The following is a 21,346-nucleotide window of genomic DNA, read 5'->3' as shown; positions in this document are numbered from 1 at the left end:
TTGGAGAGGGCAAAGGCCAACTCACCCAGCAAGGGCTCTCCCTGTCAACTGGTGAGAAACAGGTGCTTACAATTGTTTTGACTCACAGTGGGTTTTAAAGGATCAAATCAGTTGCTTAAATTAAGATACAGTTAGGTATCTTGTGCCAGCTCAAATCCAGGGACACAGTGCTTATACTGTTGTTCCAAGGTTGTGAGCTCCTTGGGGGCAGGTGAAGCTCGGCTGGAAGTACAGGAGGACAGAGCCTAATTGCAGGGTGCAGAGACTCTCCAGATGTCATTAACATGCCCACATCCTTAGCTGTTAAAAATATGGAGTGCTTTTTAAAATGGTCTGTCCAGTAACAGTAGGGATTTCTTTAGGTGCCTCCTCCTCAAACGTTAGAGAAAATCACATTTCAGGAAAAGACCAATAGTCCATTTCAAAAATGGTTCAGTAAAATAGCTAAAGGTCCATATCAAAACACAGTTGTCTTTGATAAACCAATCATCTTAGGCTCCACCCAGAAATAATGCAGGTGTTGACCAGAAAGTATACAAAAACCTCAGGACCAATTTGGTGGAGCTTCTTTTTTTTTTTTTTTTTTAAAGAGAGAGTGAGAGAGGGGAGAGAGGGGAGAGAGAGAGAGAGAGAGAGAGAGAGAGAGAGAGAGAGAGAGAGAGAGAGAGAGATTTTTTTAATATTTATTTTTTAGTTCTCGGCGGACACAACATCTTTGTTGGTGTGTGGTGCTGAGGCTCGGACCCGGGCCGCACGCATGCCAGGCAAGCGCGCTACCGCTTGAGCCACATCCCCAGCCCTGGTGGAGCTTCTTGATTGTATATCAGTAACTATACTGACAGATCTGGGTGGTCATATCCTGTGTGCTTGGGCAGCTTCAGTCTATGTCCCCAGCCACACTGCCTCCCAGACACCCCCAGCCAGAGTTTTCATTTCTTTGCTATTTATCTCCATGGCAGAGTATTTTTGTTTGTTTTTGCTTTTCTTGTGTGGTGCTGGGAATGGAATCCAATGCTTTGTGCATGTTAGATAGGCACTCTACTACTAAGCTGCACCCCAGCCCTCCATGGCAAAGTTTGAGAAGTACTGTTCAGCCTTTTAGTTCAAAATATATATCCTGTGTTTATTGTTGAATATAGTGAGGTGGAAAAATTATTTGTTTATTCTGTTGATAATGCAGTAGCATGGAGCTCCATAAATTCTACCCTGAGCAGCCACGTTACTGAGGATTAGAATCAGTCATTAGAACTAGAAGTAACCTTTGGCTGACCTTGTTTTATAACCAAGAAAACAGAGAAGTCTTCCTGTTTCTGTGCAACAGACCTGGGACAGGAACAGGGTCTCTGGATTCCCTCACCATTGCACCTTCCACTGCATTGTGTGACCCCCAGAGTCTGGTGGGGCTTAAGCCAGCAGAGTGACTTGATGGCTCCTCAAGCCTTTGCTATTGGCGCCAAGGTATTGGTAGTACTCCACTTGGGCATTGCTGAGTATGTGCAGTTGCCTCACTGCTGAGTCTGGGGCTTGCTTTGCTCTTCTCAGTTAAGATCCCACTGTGGCTCAAAATGTATTTGTGTGTGTTTCGAGGTAGGCTGGTGAGGCAGGCGAGCTCTGAATGTGAATCCATACTACACCACTCACTAGCCGCGTCTTCTCCTCTCAGATCCTCCTCTCAGACATCTGGAGAATCTCTGCACCCTGGCTTTATTGCTTCATCTTCAGAACAGGTGTGACAATACTCCTTAGATAGTTGTGTGGATTGTGTGGCAGGTAATAGGTGCTTTCTTTCTTTTGAGGAAGGATGTCGCAAATGCTTCAAAGGCATCAATGCCTTAGTTTTTCTTGTTCTAGATTAAAAACAAAAGGTTTTTTTTTTTTTTGTCAAAGTATGTGTATGTTCACTCTTTTTCAACTCTTACTGCAGTTTTTCTAAAGATTCATTAAATAAGTTATATGACATTTATTGAGCACCTGTACTAGACTATTAGAGGTGCTGGAGCCACAGTGGCAAAGGAGACAGAGAGCTCATCCTTGCAGTTTACTTATTGTAGGGAAGACAGGCAATAACCAAAGAAGTTATTAAAAATACTATAGTAGCAAAAGGTGAAAGTGCACTACATGTAGAGTCAGCTGGGTGGGTGGCAGTGCTGCAGGGGAAGTAAAACTCTCCTTTGGAAAAGGTGATAAGGGAAAGGCTCTCTGAGGTGGTGTGCTGTTGACGAGTCATGTGAATACCTGATGGGAGAATGTTCAGGCAAAGAAAACAATACATGCAAACGCCCTGAGACATGGACAGCATTTTGCATTTGAGGAATAAAGAGGTCAGCATTGTTGGAGAATGAGCCATGAGAGAATAGAAAGTGAAATTGAGGCAGGCAGGTGCTGGATTATGTTTGCTCTTCTGGCTATTATAAAGAATCTTGGCAATATTGATTCTTAGTGTGATGAGAAATGATATGGGAAGTTTAGAGCAAAATATTACATTTTAGAGGGACTCACCCCTGTTTATTATGTGAAGAATAGATTGTCAGGGTATAAAAGTGAAAATAGGGAGAATCATGAGATGGGTTGTGGTAGTCCAGGCAAGAAAGGACAGTGAGAGGAGAAAATCTGCACACAGCTTCACAACCTCTTTAGCTGCTTTTTGGTATGAGGGATTGAACCCAGGGGCAGTTAACCACTGAGCCACATCCCCAGCTCTTTTTATATTTTATTTTTTGAGACAGGGTCTTGCTAAGTACTGTCTTTGAATTTGTGACCCTTCTGCCTTAACCACCTTAGCCACTTGGGCTGCAGGGATTACAGGTACACACCACCATGCCCAGTTCAAACCTAGTTTCTTAACCCCAAACTCTGACTTTTCTTTCAGAGAGCCTTTGGAAGCTTACATCTATTTCGGTCCTGTGTACTATCAGAAACTGAAACACATGGTGCTGGATAAAATGCATGCCCGGGCCCGGGGACCACGAGCCGTCCTTACCAGGTAAGAGAGAAGCACTTACAAAAAGAGCTTATTATGCAAGTCAAAACAGTCTTGCATTTTCTCCATAAGGCAAAAAGTAGACTCATGGAAATTTCTGTTTTCTTGAAATGTCAAAATGTAGGGTATGGGCTTAATAAAAATCATATATACTACCAACATGAAAAAGCAGCTGATTAAAAATCATTTCACAGGCTCAAGAGCAAAGCCATTGAAGTCTTGCCACAGTCTCCTAATACAACCATTTACTGTGTACCACTTTAAATGTGGTCCTTTTCAGAAATGTTTATATATTAGAAGGTAAGAACATATATACCCACACATAGTTTCAGAGAATCAAGTTCATGGTCAGCTAGTTCCTTTGCTCTGGGCCTGCAATGAGGCAGAACATCATGGCAGAGGGTGTGTCAGAGGAAAGCTGCTCAACTCTTGGCAGCCAGGTAGCAGGGATATAGAGACTTGCAGCATAAGCCAGGGACAAAAATATAGTTCCCAAGGTCATATCCCTGTGACCTGCTTCCAGCTACATCCCATCTGTCTATACTTAACCACCCAGTAGTCCATTCAGGTTATTAATCTTCAAATGGATTAATCCACTGTTGAGGTTCCAGCTCTCATTATTGCTTAAAATCCCTACCTCTGAATCTTGCTGCATTGGGGATCATGCTTTCAAAATATGATTTTCAGGGGATACTCCAGATCTAGACCATGACATCTAGCATGCGTGAAGCCCTGGGTTCAATCCCTGGACTGCAAAAAAAAAAAAAAAAGAAAAAGAAAAAGAAAAAAAATTTTTTGAGGGAAAAAATTGTGTCTGTGCTGAACATGTACAGACTTTTTCTTGTCCTTATTCTCTAATCAATATAGTATAGCACCTGTTTACATATCTTGCATTCTACTAGTATTATAAGTAACATACAGAGACTGTAAAATATGCTGCGTGACGACATTTCGGTCAATGATGGACCACGTATACAGTGGTGGTCCCTTAAGATTATAATGGACATGGAAAATTCCTATTGCCCAGTGACATTGTAGCCATGGTAACATTGTAGCTCAGCACATACTCACATGTTTGTGGTGATGCTGATGTAAACAAACCTGTGCTGCTGGTCCTGTAAAAGCATTGCACTGAACACTTACATAGAATGCACAATTCCTGATAGTGATAAGAGACAACTATGTAACTGCTTTACATATGCTCTATGCTCTTTCCATTACTTTAGAGTGTACTCCTTCTTCTCATAAAATAAATGTACCGTGGGGCTGGGGATGTGGCTCAAGCGGTAGCGCGCTCGCCTGGCATGCGTGCGGCCCAGGTTCAATCCTCAGCACCACATACAAACAAAGACATTGTGTCCACCGAAAACTAAAAAATAAATATTAAAAAAAATTTTTTTAAAAATGTACCGTAAAGCATGTATACATGTATGCCATGTATGCCACGAGCAGCAGCTGTGGACTTCTTGTGTTTACTGGGTCTGTGGACTGCATCATTTCTCTTGTGCCATATTTAGTCCTGTGTTTGTTCTTCACTTCTCTGAGGAGGAGGAGGAGGAGGAGGAGGAGGGAGCTATATTATGTATACACATGCATACACACCCCGTAAGCCTAGATGTGTAATAAGTAGACTGTATCATAGGTTTGGATAAGTGTACTCTATGATGTTTGTACAACAATGGGATCCCCTGACATTGCATTTCCCAGACCTGTACCCTGTACCCCATTGTTGAGCCCTGCATGACTGTATGTGAAAGGTGTGTATAGGTTTCTGTGGATTTTGTTATCCACAGGGGTCCTAGAACCAGTCCCCTGCAAATTCAAGGAATAACTTTGGTAAGCTAAGTATTGCATCTTCTTAGGACCATTTTTTCCACTTGGAGAAATTTTGTCTAGAGCAGTGGTTCTTAGCTGAGCTATTTTGCCCCCCACCTCCAACCCCTGGGAATATTTGATGATGTCTAGAGATGTTTTTGGTTGTCACAACTTGGGAATAGGGAGGGAGGTACTGTTATCTAGTGTGTAGAGACACCAGGGATGCTATTAAATGTCCTACAGTGCATGAGACACCCCACAACAAAGAGCTCCCAGCTCAGATTATTAGTAGTGTGTGGGGGGGGGAGAACCAGATGGTAGATGTGATGTGATCTCATCTCCACATCAGCTTGGACAGTGTCTCAGCTTTTATTTTTCTCATATACAAAGTGAAGGTGATTATACCTATGTCACAGAGTACTGGTAAATACAGCATGTATATAGCACCAATCTGTAGAAGATGCTCAGTTAAAAACCTGGTCCCCTTCCTACTGGCACTGAGCATTATTTGGATGGTATGCGTAGAAAGAGGAAAAATGGTGCTATTAGTGTTTTTGGTTTTGTTTTTTTCCCAACCAAGAAAGAAACATGGGTGATTTAATCCCTTGAGCATCAAACTGAACAAATGCACATGTCTGTTGAAATAATAGGCATACATGTGCTTAAAATTGTAGAAAATAGAAGAGAGGTTGACATTGTCAAGGTAGTAATCAGAACAAAGACAATTTTAAAATTTCAGCGTGTGTTGGCAGGTACTGTATTCACCTTCATAATACTTTAGGAGACCTGTGGCAACAACAAAGAAGAAAAAATGCTGTGGAGTAAAGCAGGCATGACCCTGAGTTCATGGTTCCCTCACAGAACACCCCTCAGAAGTGTCGTAAAATAAGCTAGCCACAGAGCTCACTTCTCCACCCTCCCCAAAGTGATTTGTGTGATCATTTTCAAGGCAGAGTTGCCTAAATTGTTCAGAATCTCTAATTTTATCTACATCTCTGGATCTTGGATTCTTAACCTTTTATTCTTCAACTCAGTATATATATAAACCACACAGTTCATTCAAGAGACTAACAAGCCCTCAAACTATGGCAGTAACTATTGGAAACCATTCTTCTTCCACAGTCTATTCTTCATAATTTTTCATGATTTTAAATAACAGAGTACCAAGATATCTCTGGAAAACACTCAAAGGCATTGTTCCCTGATTTGAACATTGCACTGTCCTAATAACAATGATAATGATGGTGGTAGTAATGCTAGCACTGGTGTTTCATGTGATTGTACATTAGTGGAGTATTGTGTCATATAATAAATATTATATATAATTATGTTGTTTTTATTTAATAACAACAACCACCAAGTTACTTCTTTTCTTATTTGAGGCTCTTTGGTTAGGTATTTGTGTTAGGCAGCTTTCGTCACTGTGGCCAAATACCTGACAAGAACAACTTAGAGGAGGAAAGATTTATTTTGGCTTATGGTTATGAGGTTCACTCCATGGGCAGCCAACTCCATTGCTCTGGGCCTAAGGGGAGACAGAACATCATAGAGAGAGCATGGTATAGGAAAGCTGCTCAGCTTATGGCAGCCAGAAAGGAGAGAAAGGGTGCACATACCCAAGGACTTAGGAACAAGATGTGATCCCCAGTGACATGCTCTCAGTGACCTACTTCTTCCAGCCACACCCCACCTGCCCACAGTTACCATCCAGTAGTCCATTCCAATTATGAATCTGTCAAATGGTAAACCCACTAATGAGGTTATAGCCCTAGTAATCCAGTCTTTTCACCTTTAAACACTGCTGCATCATCATGTGAGTTTTTCAGGGCACAGTCCAGATCTAAGCCATAACATTACTCTTAAGTGCTTTTTTAAAAAGGTAAGGCTGAGCAGCATGCTCAAGTTTCCTGTACAATACATGACCAGATCCAGGTGAACCCTGCTCCAAAGCATCATGTTCTTAGTCTCTGTGGGGTGCTACCTCCTTGTTTGTTTAATAAGGTAATAATATATTTGTCCAATAACTTGTTTCAAAGGCAGCCCACTGAAGGGCGATCTCGTGATGGTGGCTTGCGTCTTGGAGAAATGGAACGTGACTGTTTAATTGGCTATGGAGCCAGTATGCTTCTGCTAGAGAGACTAATGATTTCAAGTGATGCCTTTGAGGTTGATGTCTGTGGGCAGTGTGGACTTCTGGGGTATTCCGGCTGGTAAGTGGATATAGTCTCTTATGTCATACCCCTTTTCTCTAAAATCATAGCTCAAGAATTGTCCCTGGATCATACCCACATGTTCTCCAGTCTTGGCCTTTAATCTAGGGTGTCCTCCCTATCCTTGCCTTCCTGTGATTGGGCATTCTGTGTGTGTCATCTGTCTGCATAATGATCTGTTTTCTATACCATTCCCAAGGAATAGAGACTTCATCTTCTTTTTAATATTATCTCAAGTATATTTTACAGCACTATCCTCCTGAAAAACTCCAAGAAGATACATTGTTAGATGTTAGAATTTACAATCTGTTAAAGAAACTTTGTGGGAAAATTGTGTCAAAAGTCCTTGTTTTTATCTTCAGACACAGTGAACCAAATATGTTGCCTCAGGTCTTAGAGCATATGGTGACAGAGCCAGGACCAAGACCTGGTGGCCTGATCCTAACCTGTAGTGTACTCCAGCATGGCAAGCTGCTTCACATTTGAACTGTTCACTTCATGAGGGCAGAATGCATGTCTGTCTCAATCAGTCATTCAGCAAACTTGCGGAGTATCTGCTATTTGACAGTGCTCTGGGCTCCAGCGGTACAGAGTGAGCAAGGTAGATGAGGGCTGCTTAAAAAGAGCTTTTCTTCCATTCATTCTGATCATGTGGTCTTGTTGATCTTCACTTCTTCAGCCTGGGATTTGGTGGGTGCTTCATAAAACAATAATTGATAAATGATAACCCTGCATTTGTCAGATTGCCAATGAGTAATGCAGTTTATAAAGAAATTATTTTTGGTACACAAAGGCCATCTTAGAGAATGACACTCCCCAGTTTGTTTTTGCAATAGCAGCACCTTTCTATGGTAAGTGGTTCTGCTCTGCCACCAAAGAACATGAAGCTTTATTTAAGGTTATTCATGACCCCACTCGTCCCCATAGGCAAGGGAACCTGTGGTGCCCAGTCTCCCCTCCCTCTTCTGCTGAGACAAGATCTAGCAGAGTGCAGGCAGGGATGGGAGGTAGCCACCACACCCTCAGCAGCCCTCAGCTACCCTCTCCAAAGCTGCTCTTCCTAGGATGGGACCACCCCCACAACAGTGAGCATTCATTGCTGGGCTTTAGGAGTACACAGGCCATCTTTTCCCCCACTGAGTCCTTCCCAGAGCCTCCTTCCCAACCTCTTACCATCCTCAGCTGCCAATGTCTTGATTGAATAAAGCTGATGAAGAATCAGAACAAGGGGGCTTCTGAGGACACAGAGCGTACCTTGCTAGTTAAATGTAAAACCTTTTAGCAAATTATTTTATGACTGGTGTAGAGGAGTCTATGAGTCCTGTCCATGAAGAAATTGCATTTTAGGAACTAACAGAAGAAGGGGTGGCCACTTGCAGTTCATTCTTTTCATAAGGTTGCAGAGATGGGGCGACATTCTTCCCAGAATAAGCCTGGCTTTTTCTTATATCAATGAGATGGGGGTTTGTTTCAGTCCTGAGATGTCTATTTGTCTTTTGAAATGCATATTGAGCTTGCTTTTCATAGTCTGGGCTGTGTAACTAAAAAAAAGAAAGAAAAGAAATAGCATAATAGGAAGATGCCGGGAACCGAGTTCCACTATGTTCAAATTTGGCACAAGGATTTTTAAGTAATTTACTTTGAAAGGACAGAGAGTCATTTCATTAAAAACAGTAGTCATGAAACTTCAAGAATTGTTTCATTTTCTTTTCCTTTTTGCATTCTCCATCTCCACTGAATGGGGGAAAAGCAGTAAACCAGGTTCACTTACATACTTTGAAAGCTTCCCCTCTCCTCCCTGGGCACTCAGTTAAACCAAGGCAAATGGGAAAACCTGTGCTTAGCGGTGATTTCTGCACTATTCTTTTCTTTCCTATCTGTTTCACATGTAGATCACACACATGACACGGCAGTGCCTGAGTTTGAAGTTTGTATGTTAGTGTGTATAGTCTGTGAAGACTTTGACAGAGGACTAGATGAGGTTATGCAGTTCGAGGGTCTTTGCTACAATTAAGCAGACCTTGCTGTACCATGTGTTTGATTTTGAGCAGCCTATGCCCTTGATGCCACAGAAAGACTCCTGATGTATTTGGTAGTCTAGCTGCCTCCTTGTGCGCTGCTTTCTGGCAGAGCAGCATAATGATGCTGTCATTTTTCCCATCATTACCTGACCGTGTTTGCCAAGTTGTGTAGGAGGGAGTGCAGCGTTGGTTGGAGAAAGTCGCCCTTTTAATGAGTAGCACAATGGAGTCTGGGTAATTAGAGCAATTCAGAACCTTAGGACAGGCCTTTGTGGATGATTTGCACATTAGTAAGGCATTGCTATGGGGAGGTTTACAGCAAGTCTGTTGTCCTCAGAAGATGCAAAGGGCAGAAGTCACAAAAGAGGGTCCCTATTAAGATAATTAGCTCGTAGAGGATATTTCACTGGACAGTCATTTCTCAGTGAAGCCACAGCCACCTTCTTTTGCTGTCTTTGTCCTAAAAAATCAGTTTATTTTAATGTTGTTCTGGTCTACCATCAGGGAAAGGCAATTACACACACATACACACACACACACACACACGTGCGTATATGTATATACACACAGTATTGGGACATTTGAAATGATGGAGAAATTTTTAAAGATAGAGAAGAGTAATGTGCTATCCAGAGTACATGGGCTAGTAATGGGCTATTGTGTATGTACATTCAGCACATATAGTTATTTTTAAAAACTTAGATAGGGGTTATAGTGTAATATACCAGATAGGAAAATCAGCAAGCAGTTACCCCAGTCCAGTCCACTTTCCCAGTTAAATTAAATCATGAATATGATTCCTGAATAAATTAGATGCACCCAGGCACATTGAAGATATAATACTTAAATTCTGTATAAATACTGCGCGCTAACCGATTGCGCCACTGGAGCTCCCAAATTCTGATGCATTAAAGAGGTAATTTTTTCCCCACATTTTTTATTGGTACATTATAGTTGTACATCTTGATGGGATTTATTGTTGCATATCTATACAAGTATACAGTATTACAATATAATTTGATATCCCTCCCCAGCACTCCCTCCCCACCTCTCACCCAGTCCCTCTCCCTTACTGATCTCCCTTTGATATTTTTGGAGACCCACCCCCACATTTGTTTTCCTTTTTCCTCTCTAGCTCCCACATATGACAGGAAACTTATGACCCTTAATCTTCGGAGTTTGACTTATTTTGCTTAACATGATGGTGTGGTCTTTAGTCCCATCCATTTTCCTGCAAATGCCATGATTTCATTTTCTTTATGGATGAATAGAACTCCATTTTGTCTGTGTGTGTGTGTGTGTGTGTGTGTGTGTGTGTATCATATTTTCTTTATCCATTCATCCCTTAATGGACATCTAAGCTGATTCCATAGTTTGGCTATTATGAATTGTACTGCTGTGAAATTGAGTATGCATGTACCACTGTAGTAAGATGACTTTAATTCTTCAGGGTAAATACTGAGAAGTAGTATAACTGGGTCACGTGGTAGTTCCATGCCTAGTCTTTTGAGAAGCCTCTATACTGATTTCCAAAGTGATTGTACTAATTTGCAGTCCCAGAAACAGTGTAAAAGTGTTCCTTTTTCTTCATATTCTCTCCAGAATTTGTTATTTGTATTCTTGATGACTTCCATTCTGACTGGTGTGAGATGTAATCTCACTGTAATTTGATTTGCATTTCCCTAATTGCTAATGATTTTGAACATTTTTTCATGTATTTGTTGGCCATTTGTATTTCTACTTTTGAGAAGTGACTGTTTCATTCACTTGCCCATTTATTAATTGAGTTATTGATTTTTTTGGTGTAAAGTTTTTTGAGCTTTTATATATTCTAGATATTAATCCTCTGTCAGAAGAGTAACTAGTGAAGATTTTCTCCTATTCTGTGGGTTCTCTTTCCCATGCCTAATTGTTTTCTTTGTCATGCAGAAGCTTTTTAATTTGATACTGTTGCATTTATTAACTCTTGGCATTATTTCCTGAGCTTTAGGGATCCTATTGAGAAAGTCATTGCCTCTGCCTAAAAGCTGGAGTGTTGACCCTATGTTTTCTTTTAGGAATTGCACAGTTACTGGCCTAACTCTGAAAGCTTTGATCCATTTCAAGTTGTTTTTTGTGCAGGATCTACATATGGATGACTAGTTTTCCCAGCACCATTTGTTAAAAAGGCTGACTTTTCTCCAGTGTATGTTTTTGTCACCTTTGTCAAGGATCAGTTGACTATAGATATGTGGGTTTGTCCTTGTGTCTTCTATTCTGTACCATTGGACTGTGTCTATTTTTACCATGCAGTTTTTGTTACTATAGCTCTGTAGTATTGAAGTCAGATATTGTGATGCCTCCAGCATTGCTTTTTTGACTTAGAGTTACTTTGGCTATTCTGGGTCTTTTATTCTTTCAAATGAATTATAGGACTATCTTTGAATAATGTCACTGGTGTTTTGAAGTGTATTGCATTGAATCTGTATATTGCTTTTGGTAATATGGCTATTTTTACAATATTAATTCTGCCTATCCATGAACATGGAAGTCTTTTCATCTTCTGAGGTCTTCTTCAATTTCTTTCTTAAATGTTCTATAGTTTTTATTGTATACATCTTGTTTTGTTTAATTTTGTTTTTTTTAGGCTATTGTGAATGGAATTGTTTTCCTGATTTCTTTCTCAGGAGATTCATTGTTGGTATATAGGAAAGCTATTGATCTTTGTATGTTGATTTTGTACACTTTGCCAAATTTGTTTATTAGCGCTAGCAGTCTTTAGTGGAATTTTATGGATCTTCTAGATACAGGATCATGTTATCTGCAAATTGTTATAATTTGACTTCTTCCTTTCTTATTTTTATCCCTTTTATTTCTTTCTTTTGCCTCATTGCAAAAGAGGCTGGAGTTTCTATATTAAATAGGAGTGGTGAGAGTGGATATCCTTGTTCCAGATTTTAAAGGAAAAGCTTGCAGTTTTTTCCCATTTACCCTGAGGTTGACCTCAGGTTTTTTATAGATAGCCTTTATGATGTTGAGATAGGTTCCTTCTGTTCCTAGTTTTTTCCATGTTTTTATCATGAATATGTGTTGAATTTTGGCAAAGGCCTTCTCTGCATCTATTGAGATTTTTGTTCTTACTTCTGTTAATGTGATGAATTACATTTATTGATTTGCATCTATTAAACCATCCTTGCATCTCTGGAATAAATGCAACTTGATTGTGGTGTATAATCTTCTTAATAAGTTGTTGAATATGATTTGCTATAATTTTATTAAATATTTTTGCATCTAAGTTTATGTGATCTGTAGTTTTCTTTCCTTGATGTGTCCTTTTCTGGTTTTGGTATGAGTGTGATACTGGTTTCATAGAATGAATTTGGACATATTTCATCCCTTTCTATTTCATGGAATAATTTAAGGAGTATTGGCATTAGTTCTTTAAAGGTAGAATTCAGCTGAGAATCCATCTGGTCCTGGGCTTTTCTTTGTTGGAAGGCTTTGTATTACTGCTATATCTCATTACAAATTATTGGTCTATTTAGGTTTTCTTTGTCCTCTTGATTCAGTTTTGGCAGATTGTGCATGTCTAGAAATGTATCCATTTCTTCTATATTTTCCAATTTACTGGAGTATAAGTTTTCAAAATAGTCCCTGATGAGATTTCTGAGGTGTCTGTGGTGATTTCTCCTTTTTCATCCCTAATTTTATTAATTTGGTTTTTCTCCCTTTTGGTTAGTTTGGTTAATGGCTTATCAATCTTGTTTGTCTTTTCAAAGAAGAAACTCTTTGTTTCATTGATCTTTTATATTTTTTTTCTCAAGTTCATTAATTTTGGCTCTCATCTTACAATATTTCTTACATCTTACAACATTTCTTCCTTCTGTTAGTTTTGAAATTGCTTTGTTCTATATAGGCCTTTAGATGCATCATTGGGTTCTTTCTGATTTTCTTATGTTGGTACTCATAGCTATAAACTTTCCTCCTAGAGTTGTCTTCATAGCGTCCCAGAGATTCTGATATATTAAATCACTATTCTCATTTGTGTCTAAGAATTTTTTAACTTCTCCTTCTATTTCTTTTATCACTCATTCATCATTCAGAAGAGTATTGTTCAATCTCTGTGTATTTATATAATTTCTGTAGGGTTTGGTTGTGTTGATTTTTAATTTCATTCCATTATGCTCTGATCAGATGCAAGGAATGATATCAGTTTTTTTGTATTTGCTAAGCATTGCTTTGTGGCCTAAAATATGATCTATTTTGGACAAGGTTCCATGAGCCACTAAGAAAAACTGTATTTAGCTGTTGTTGGATGAAATATTCTGTAGATGTCTGTTAAATCTGTTTGATTTATAATACTTTTCAAGTCCAAAGAATGTTTACTGAGTTTATTTCTGGATGACCTGTCTAATAGTGAGAGAAGTGTGTTGAAATCACCCAGTATTACTCTACTGGGATCTGTCTGGTCCTTCAATTTGAGTAGGGTCTCTTATGTAATTAGTTGCACCTATATTTGGGGCATAAATATTTATTATTATTTTATCTTCTTGTTGGATTTTGTTCCCTTTACCAATATGAAGTGTACTTCTTTTTATCTTCTGATTAGTTTTGGTGTGAAATTTGCTTTTTCAGATGTGTCATAGCTATGCCTGATTGTTTTCAGTCTCCATTCACATGGTATATCAGTTTTCATCCTTCACTTTCAGCCTGTGGCTTTTTGCCTATATGGTGCATCTCTTGCAAATCACATGTTAGATCTTGTTTTTAATCCATTCCAGCAGCTTTTCTCTTTTAATTGGAAAGTTGAGACCATTTATATTCAATGTTATTATAGAGTTGTTGATTAATTCCTGCCATTTTGATTTTTTGTCTGTTTAATTTGATCCTGTTTTCAATTGAGATTTCTTCTTCTGTGAGCTCTGAGGTTTGTTTCTATAATTTCTTCTGTGTGCAATATTTCTTTAAGTAAGTTCTATAGTGCCAGTTTAATAATCATGACAGTTATGGTCTCTCAGGACTTGGAACACATCATTCCAAACCATCCTGGCCTATAGAGTCGGTGCTGAGAAATCAGAAGTGATTCTGATTGGCTTGCCTCTGAATGTGACTTGATGTTTTTCTCTTGCAGCTTTTAAAATTCTATCCTTGTTCTGTATGTTTAGGCATTTTAATTATAATGTGTCATGGAGAGGTTCTTTTTTGATCTTGTCTATTTGGGATTCTAAATGCCTCCTTTATCTGGATGTCCATCTCATTCTGAAGGTTTGTAAAGTGTTCTGTTATTATTTTCCTGAAGAGGTTATCCATTCCATTACTTCATAGCTACAGCCCTCCTCAATTCAAGTGATTCTTAAATTTGGTCTCTTCATGTTGTCTCAGAGTCCTTGTATATTCTGATCATGGTTACTTATTTTATTTCTTTAATACTGTCTGAATGTTCAAAGAGAGCCACTTTGTCTACCACCTCTGAGATTCTGCCTTCAGCGTGGTTTACTCTATTAGAGAGATTTTTAGCTGAACATTTTGATTTATTTTGTCTTTCATTTCTAAGATTTCCGTTTGGTTCTTCTTCAGTATTTCTATCTTCTTATTGAATTTCTCATCCATATTCTGTACTGATTTTCTTAATTCACTCAGTTCTGTGTTCTCTTGGAATTCATTGATCATTTATAATGATTCTTTTGAATTCTTTATTGGAATTTCATCTACTACTGTGTTTTGTGGGTCATTTACTTTAGGAGGTGTCATGTCAGCTTGCCTTTTCATATTTCTTATATTCCTGTGTTAGATTTTATGCAGCTGTTGGGGAGATTTCTCTTCCACTCTTATGTACAGATTTTTTTAGGGCATAGTCTTCACTTGCCAAAGTGTCCTAGAGTGATCTGAATTGAGACCACTTTGTAGGTGTGTTGTCCACAGCCTTTGGGTTCTTTCTCTCTGTATGTGCTACAGCAGTGGATGTCCATAACTGGGACATGAGGGCCTGGTTGTTAGTTTGGGGTTTTGTGTCTTCAGTGTTTTGTATTAAAGTATAGTTGAAGATTGGGTGTCATTAATTTGTGAGTGGAACATGGTACACTGTCTTGTGGTTGTGTTTAATTCAGAGTTTCTACCCTGTGATCTTGTAGTGTCCCTATAGGTTCCCAGTACCTCACATAGGGTGAAACAAACAATAGCAACAACCAATGAAAATAATATACAGTATTAAACCAAATACTTGGTTCCTGCTATGACATCTGTAATGTTAATTGCCACAAAAACCAGAAAGGGTAGCATCAGCAATTGCCAACAGCAAAAATAAGTAACCATGAATTATTATCTGTCTTAAAGCAAACAGCAGGTGTCTACTATATATCCACAGCAGTAATAATTTCAACAGCATTAATGGTGGGACAGAATAACTTCTGTTAATAAACCAATTAGTGCTACAAGATGGTAATAATGCAGTTAATTAAGAGAAAGGAAGATATAATAGGAAAGTAGAAAAGAGTTCATAATTTCAGAAAATGATCAGATAGATGCAGAAGAGATGTAACATGGTTACATTATTTATATTAGATAATTTATTATAAGGAAGGAGGAGAAAATAGAAATAATAAAGTAAAGGTAGAGTGAGAGAATAATAGAATTTAGCCATTAGCAGAAAAAAGAGAGAGAGAAAAACAGATCAAATCAGTGAAAAACAATACCAATCTAAAAACCTAACCCTCGGAGGACAAGGCAAAGAAAAATAACTACATCTTAAAAATGCTGAAAATGAGGAAAAGAGAAACATGTATATGTATATATGTCCAAGACCCAGTCAGCACAGCAAAAACAAAACAACAACAATGAAAAGATCCTTAATGAAAAATTATGGAATCATCTCCGCTGAGATGGACAGAATAGTCAGTGGAAATAGTTGGACATTATCTGTGCCCAACTGTCTTTCCATTTCTTCTTGGGCTATGTACTAAGAGTGAGAGCGAGGGCTGGGGTTGTTACCTCTTCTTTTTTGTGTTGCTTTCCAAGCTGCCAGTTGTAGTGGCCTAATTCTGAAGCTGGTTTAAACAGTTCTCAGTTTCTCTTCTTTCCAGTATGAGGCAGGATGGGGTGGGAAGTAATGTCAGTTAGAGTTTTGTTTGCACAGATTGATGTACTTCCAGGGTGGGGCCACTGCAGAATTTTATGAGTGGAGTTCCAGTGCCTGGGTCTTAGGTCTAATCAGGCCTCAGGGGCTTTGCTGGCACAGTCTGCTCTGGAGAGATTAAATCCACACACCCCTTGGCCAGGCAGCTGCCAATCTCTGTTGGGAGTCTAGATCTCAGGAGCCTCCAGAGGATTCTACTGAAGGATTGGCTGTCCATGAATACAGCCTTTCCAGGCTTCCCAGGCTTAGTCCAAGTACATTCGCACCTGCATGGTTCAGATTCCAGCCCACTTCAGCTTGTCGTGTGAGCCACCAGACTCCTAGTTGGATTTCCTTTTGTTTTTCTGACTTGAATTCTCATTCTGCTAGGTATACCCTAGGCTATGCAGAAGGCACTGGCCGGGCAATGTAGCTGTGTTAGCTCAGATCTTCTGACTCCTATAGTGACAGCTGTAGCGAGACCACCTCAAGGTGGCTCCCACCTCAGCTCTCTGAGTCCAGTTGGAAAACAAAGGGCACTTTTCAAGCACCAGTGCACAGTGTAGCCTCTGGATCAGCTAAGGGCAGCCTGCTTTTCTGATCTCAGGTTTTTCCATATTAAATCTGTCCATTGTACTCTCTGTGCTAAATCAGCTGCTGCCCCAACCAACTTGGCTTCAATGTAGTCTGTTTCTTTGTTTAATGTATCTAATTTTCTGAGTCTCTAGGACACTCTAACTGTCCAATAATATTAAGTTTTAGTGAAATTCCTCTTTCACCCACCTCACAGAGAAGCAGTACCCCTGCTGCATTAATCCCCAGCCATATAGCACCTAGGAATGCAGTCTTCCTCTAGCCTGCCATCTGAATCCTCCGCACCCCACCTTAATTTCTTAGGTGATCTTTTAAGAAAAGTTAATATTATCACTGTCAGTAGATCAGGTACCACAGTGTGCAGGCACCCAACCGTCCCTTCATCTTGATGTCAGTGTCCACGATGGTTCATCCTTCTCCCACTGTCTCCAAGTTCTGTCTATACGTAGTTACTAGTTACTCACCACCATGTTCAAATTCTCAGCCTCAATATTTGTTTTTCTTCTCCAAAATAATAAAAATTTTATCTTGGTGCTTAGAAAATTTACCTTTGCTTATTGTAAAATATTCATGTTACAAAAAATGCCAATCACATTAATTCCCACCACTCACAGATGACTACTTAACATTTTAGTGACCATTCTTTGGAACATCTCTGATTGCCTTTTGTTCTTTAATTTTTACTTAATTTTTTAAAATTATAAACCCTTTCAGGATTCTAATAAATAGTAGAAAATGCTATTTTAAACCCCTTTTTAAAAAGTTTAAAATTTTATATATGATTTTTGAGGCTCAGAAACAACCTGAGCCCCTGCTTGGGACTGTGCTATTTAGCAGTGTGTCCTGGATACCTTCCCTTTAATTAATGAGTCTACACTGCACATTTAATGGCTGCCCAGTGTTCTGTATAAATATGCTATAATCACAGAACTATTGCTAGTGGGCATTTGTGTAGTGTCCTGCTTTGTAAATACTGTGGTCGTGAACATTCTTGTGAGGTCCTGTTTGGTCTGAAACCTGAAAGAATAGTTCACTTTCTCTCCAGGGAGCCTTCTTTAGTTGTAGTCATTAAGACCTAAATTTAACTCCTTCCTAACGGAAGAGAAAAGAAAATCCTACTTGGAAGACCGATCAGCATTCTGGTTAGGAACATGGGCTGTTGTAGGAGTGAGTGGAATACACATATGTGTGCACATGCACACTTCTTAGCTTTGCACAGGGGACAGCACACTATATAATACAGTGGCTTCCATTACTAATAGAAGTGACCAAACCTGAAGGTCACTGGAAAAATTAGCATTTGACTGGATGTCTTTTCAAAAGTCTGGTCTTTCCACCAGACTTAGAGTATCCCAATGACAGGAACCAAATTATAATTATTGAGCACCTTACTTAGACTAACATACTAGTGTCAAAGTAGATTGTTATCACATTCATGATGGTTGAATGGATCAGTTAAAAACTCACCAGTGCAAAAAAATCTAATTCTGAATGAATTTCAAGTAGTTTACATTTCTGGGGTGCTTTCAAAACAGTATGTGGACAGATGTTTCACATTTCAAAGAAAGATCCAGAAATGTGGTAATAACTGATTCAAGTTGTATGCTTTTAAAACTGGAAGGAGTGGTGTTTATTTTATTTTTTAGTTTGCTTCCTTGGATGTTTCCTTTTATTTTCTGGGCACATATGTGCACATTTGATGATGTGACTGAACACTGAAGAACAGAAAATTGACTAATACAACAGTAGAATTTGGTAGAGCATGTTCTCACTTCCCATGTGCAGGCCTTTATTTCTGAGTGGTTGTCCTTCTGACACATGCTGACTTGGGTTTCAGGTGCCATTACTGCAAGTCATCGTGCCACGTGTCTTCCCTCCGCATTCCGTATGCCTGCAAGCTGCTCTTCCAGGAGCTGCAGTCTATGAACATTATCCCCAGGTTAAAACTGTCCAAGTACAATGAATGAGATGGAGAAGGTGGGTGAGTGAAAGCAGTGGATGGTAAGTTTGATGCCTTGGAAAGCAGAAGGGACTGAGAACTGTTTCTGAGAACGACTTCTGGGATTATTTTCTCTCAAAAACAAACAGAACTGATGGAGAAGCTTTGTTGTTCTAGAAGACTGACTAGACAGCCTTCATCAGTGAGCCCTGAGCCACGGGAGAAATGCTGATGACATGGACTGCAGTGCATTGGATCCACAGTGGACATGATAAATAAGCTTTTATTTATGATCTGTAGCTTGAAATCTACTCAGTAGAGAGACCTTACTCCTTAAAAAGAAAGTTTGGGTTTAAATTCCCCACGATATCTTCTGGTTAACAAAACTTAAGGTTCTCAGGAACCTTTGAGGATGAGAAGAATCACCTGAGTTCATTCCTGGACTCAAGTTGAGGTGTGTGATTGTGAGCAGGGTGTGGAGGCAGCAGGGCTGTGGGAAGCTGAGATGAATCCGTAAAGTGCTGGGTTTCTTATCTGGTTCTGTGAGGGGATAAATTTTCCCAACAATTAAATCTTGCCATCTCACGCCCAAACTTTGTGAAAAAAATTTACAAAAAAAATCTTGGGGAAATACAATAAATATATTCTTGTAAGCAGGAATATCACTTTTCTTATGGACCCAGTTGTACTATTTTGAACCTCAGTCATACCATAAAATAATGTTTATTAAATGTCTGAACAGAACTCCAGGAATGTCTTGTTATTTCCCGTCAGGATGTTAGTTGTCCAATCTCTTCTGCAGTTAGCCTTCCTCGCCCTGGTCTGTTTTGCTCTTAACTGCTCTGTCCTGAAGCTGGATAAATATTTTTTATGCCAAGAATTATTTATAAAATAGGAGTCTGAGAAGCTTTTAGAGATAGACTGGGGTGACATTCCCAATGTGTCATATTGAAAATGGCCCACACAGTGTTAATAAGTGTTATATACCAATAAGGATCAAGCTCCAGTGTCAAAATGAGGTTGAGGAACTATATTAACCAAGTCAGACCTACCACAGGACCTTCTCAAAACCTGTAGCCATCTCAAGCTAATGAGTATTGGGACCTTCTGAAGGTTTGGGTTTAAATTCCCCAGGATATCTTGAGAACTCAGCCTCACCTTGTTTTCTTTGTGATCAGAGTGTAGAAGTCAGGAAGGCTCCACAGCCCAAGCAAAATGGAGGCTGCCATGTGAGTGAGCAGGCCTTCCTCAGCCTTGGCTTCAGGAACTGGGTAGGAGAAGGAGTTCATAGCCCACATCCTTACTGCACTGGCTGCTCCTTCTCTTAGATTGGCTTTATCGTTCTCAAAATTGATGGTGCAAAAAATGACTAATAATTGATTGTAATTGATATGTGCAGTCATGCTGTACTTTGTGGGCTATTTAAGGAGTCTTCTGGGTTGATCTTGACCATCTCCTATACTGAGGCAACAGCATTTCCCAACTCCACTGAAGACGCAGTGGTCCTGCCACGTGTGGCACATAAGATCCATGAATACTAGAGGGTCATTTGGAAAGAGCAGTGTCCTGGATACGGTACAAAGACTTCTGTCATTTAATCATCCAGTGATGTGCACTGGAGCAGGACATGACCTCTGCCTGAAGGAGCACGCACAGGAAGTCAAGACATGGCGGACAGTCACAGAGCATGAACGCACCCCTGCCTGTGGTCAGTGCTCCAGGAGATGTAGAAACTCCTCACAAGGGTCATTACCCCCTTCATACAAAAAAACCTTACCGACTCACTCTCCAGCACCTCACCACTAAGAAGGAGGGGCACAGGCTTCCTCACTTAGGGAGCTTTGTTTTGGTTTTGTCCATGGAGATATTTTTGAGTCAACAAAGGTGACTCTTTGTTTTTAATTCAAATACTACTAAGTGGTCATATTTCTTTCAGATGAACATTTCTTTTGGAAAATCATTTCAGGCCATTCTGACAATTTGGGGGAGAATCATCTATCTAACCTTGGAAATTCTAAGTTCTCTTAAGTTTCCAGGACCTAAAGAGAGGAAGGGATCCAAATGGAGATATCCTTAGGAGAAAAACTATCAGGTTGATATTTCAAAAACCAGCAGATACTATATTTGAATAGGTATTTGTCTCTAAGAAGTACTTTAGTAAAGAGAGAAAGAAGTCAAAACCAGTGAGTTCATTCTACTACAGTTTTTTTTTTTAAGGTTTTTGTAAGGTCCTTGTTTTCAAAACTACCAGTTATATTGCCATCACCAAGAGTCTGTGACCCTGACATGAGCTTTGGCAGGATCATGGCACTGGAAAGACAAAACTGTGGGCTATAAGTGGCCAGGATCCCAGACAGAAAGCTCACTGAGGGGAGCCCAGCTTCACCATTTTTCCCCTTAATTTGTCAGCGTGGGCTGTCATAGCAGAATATCACAAATGGAGAAGCTTAAGCAACAGAATGTGTCTGCTTATTATTGTTCAGGCTCAAAGACCAAGATGCTGACATCAGCAGGCTGGGTGTCTAGTGAGGCTCTTCCTGGCCTCTGCCAGCCACCTCTCCACTGCATCTTCACAGAGCTTTTTCTTGGTGCACACTTGAGAGCACGTGGAGGGCCCTCCCTGCCCCCACCCACCCCAGTACTGGATTGAACCCAGGCCACTTGGTAGAGAGGTAGAGCTACATGCCCAGGCCTTGT

At 39.8% G+C, this 21,346-nt stretch overlaps 1 protein-coding gene across 1 annotated transcript in view; it reads left to right on the top strand.

The window, feature by feature from the left end:
* Polr3b (RNA polymerase III subunit B) overlaps positions 1 to 19,393 on the top strand; it is a 128,473-nt gene extending 109,080 nt beyond the window's left edge. The window contains exons 26-28 of the mRNA XM_026397570.2: positions 2,870 to 2,983; positions 6,832 to 7,005; positions 18,548 to 19,393. Of these exons, the coding sequence (XP_026253355.2) occupies positions 2,870 to 2,983; positions 6,832 to 7,005; positions 18,548 to 18,677 (418 nt within the window). The 3' untranslated portion in view covers positions 18,678 to 19,393. The remainder of the gene's footprint in view (positions 1 to 2,869; positions 2,984 to 6,831; positions 7,006 to 18,547) is intronic.
* The last annotated feature ends 1,953 nt before the right edge of the window (positions 19,394 to 21,346 follow it).

Source organism: Urocitellus parryii, chromosome 5 (assembly GCF_045843805.1).
Source record: "Urocitellus parryii isolate mUroPar1 chromosome 5, mUroPar1.hap1, whole genome shotgun sequence".
NCBI classification, from domain to species: Eukaryota; Metazoa; Chordata; class Mammalia; order Rodentia; family Sciuridae; genus Urocitellus; species Urocitellus parryii.
This window is presented reverse-complemented; position numbering and strand designations above follow the sequence as displayed.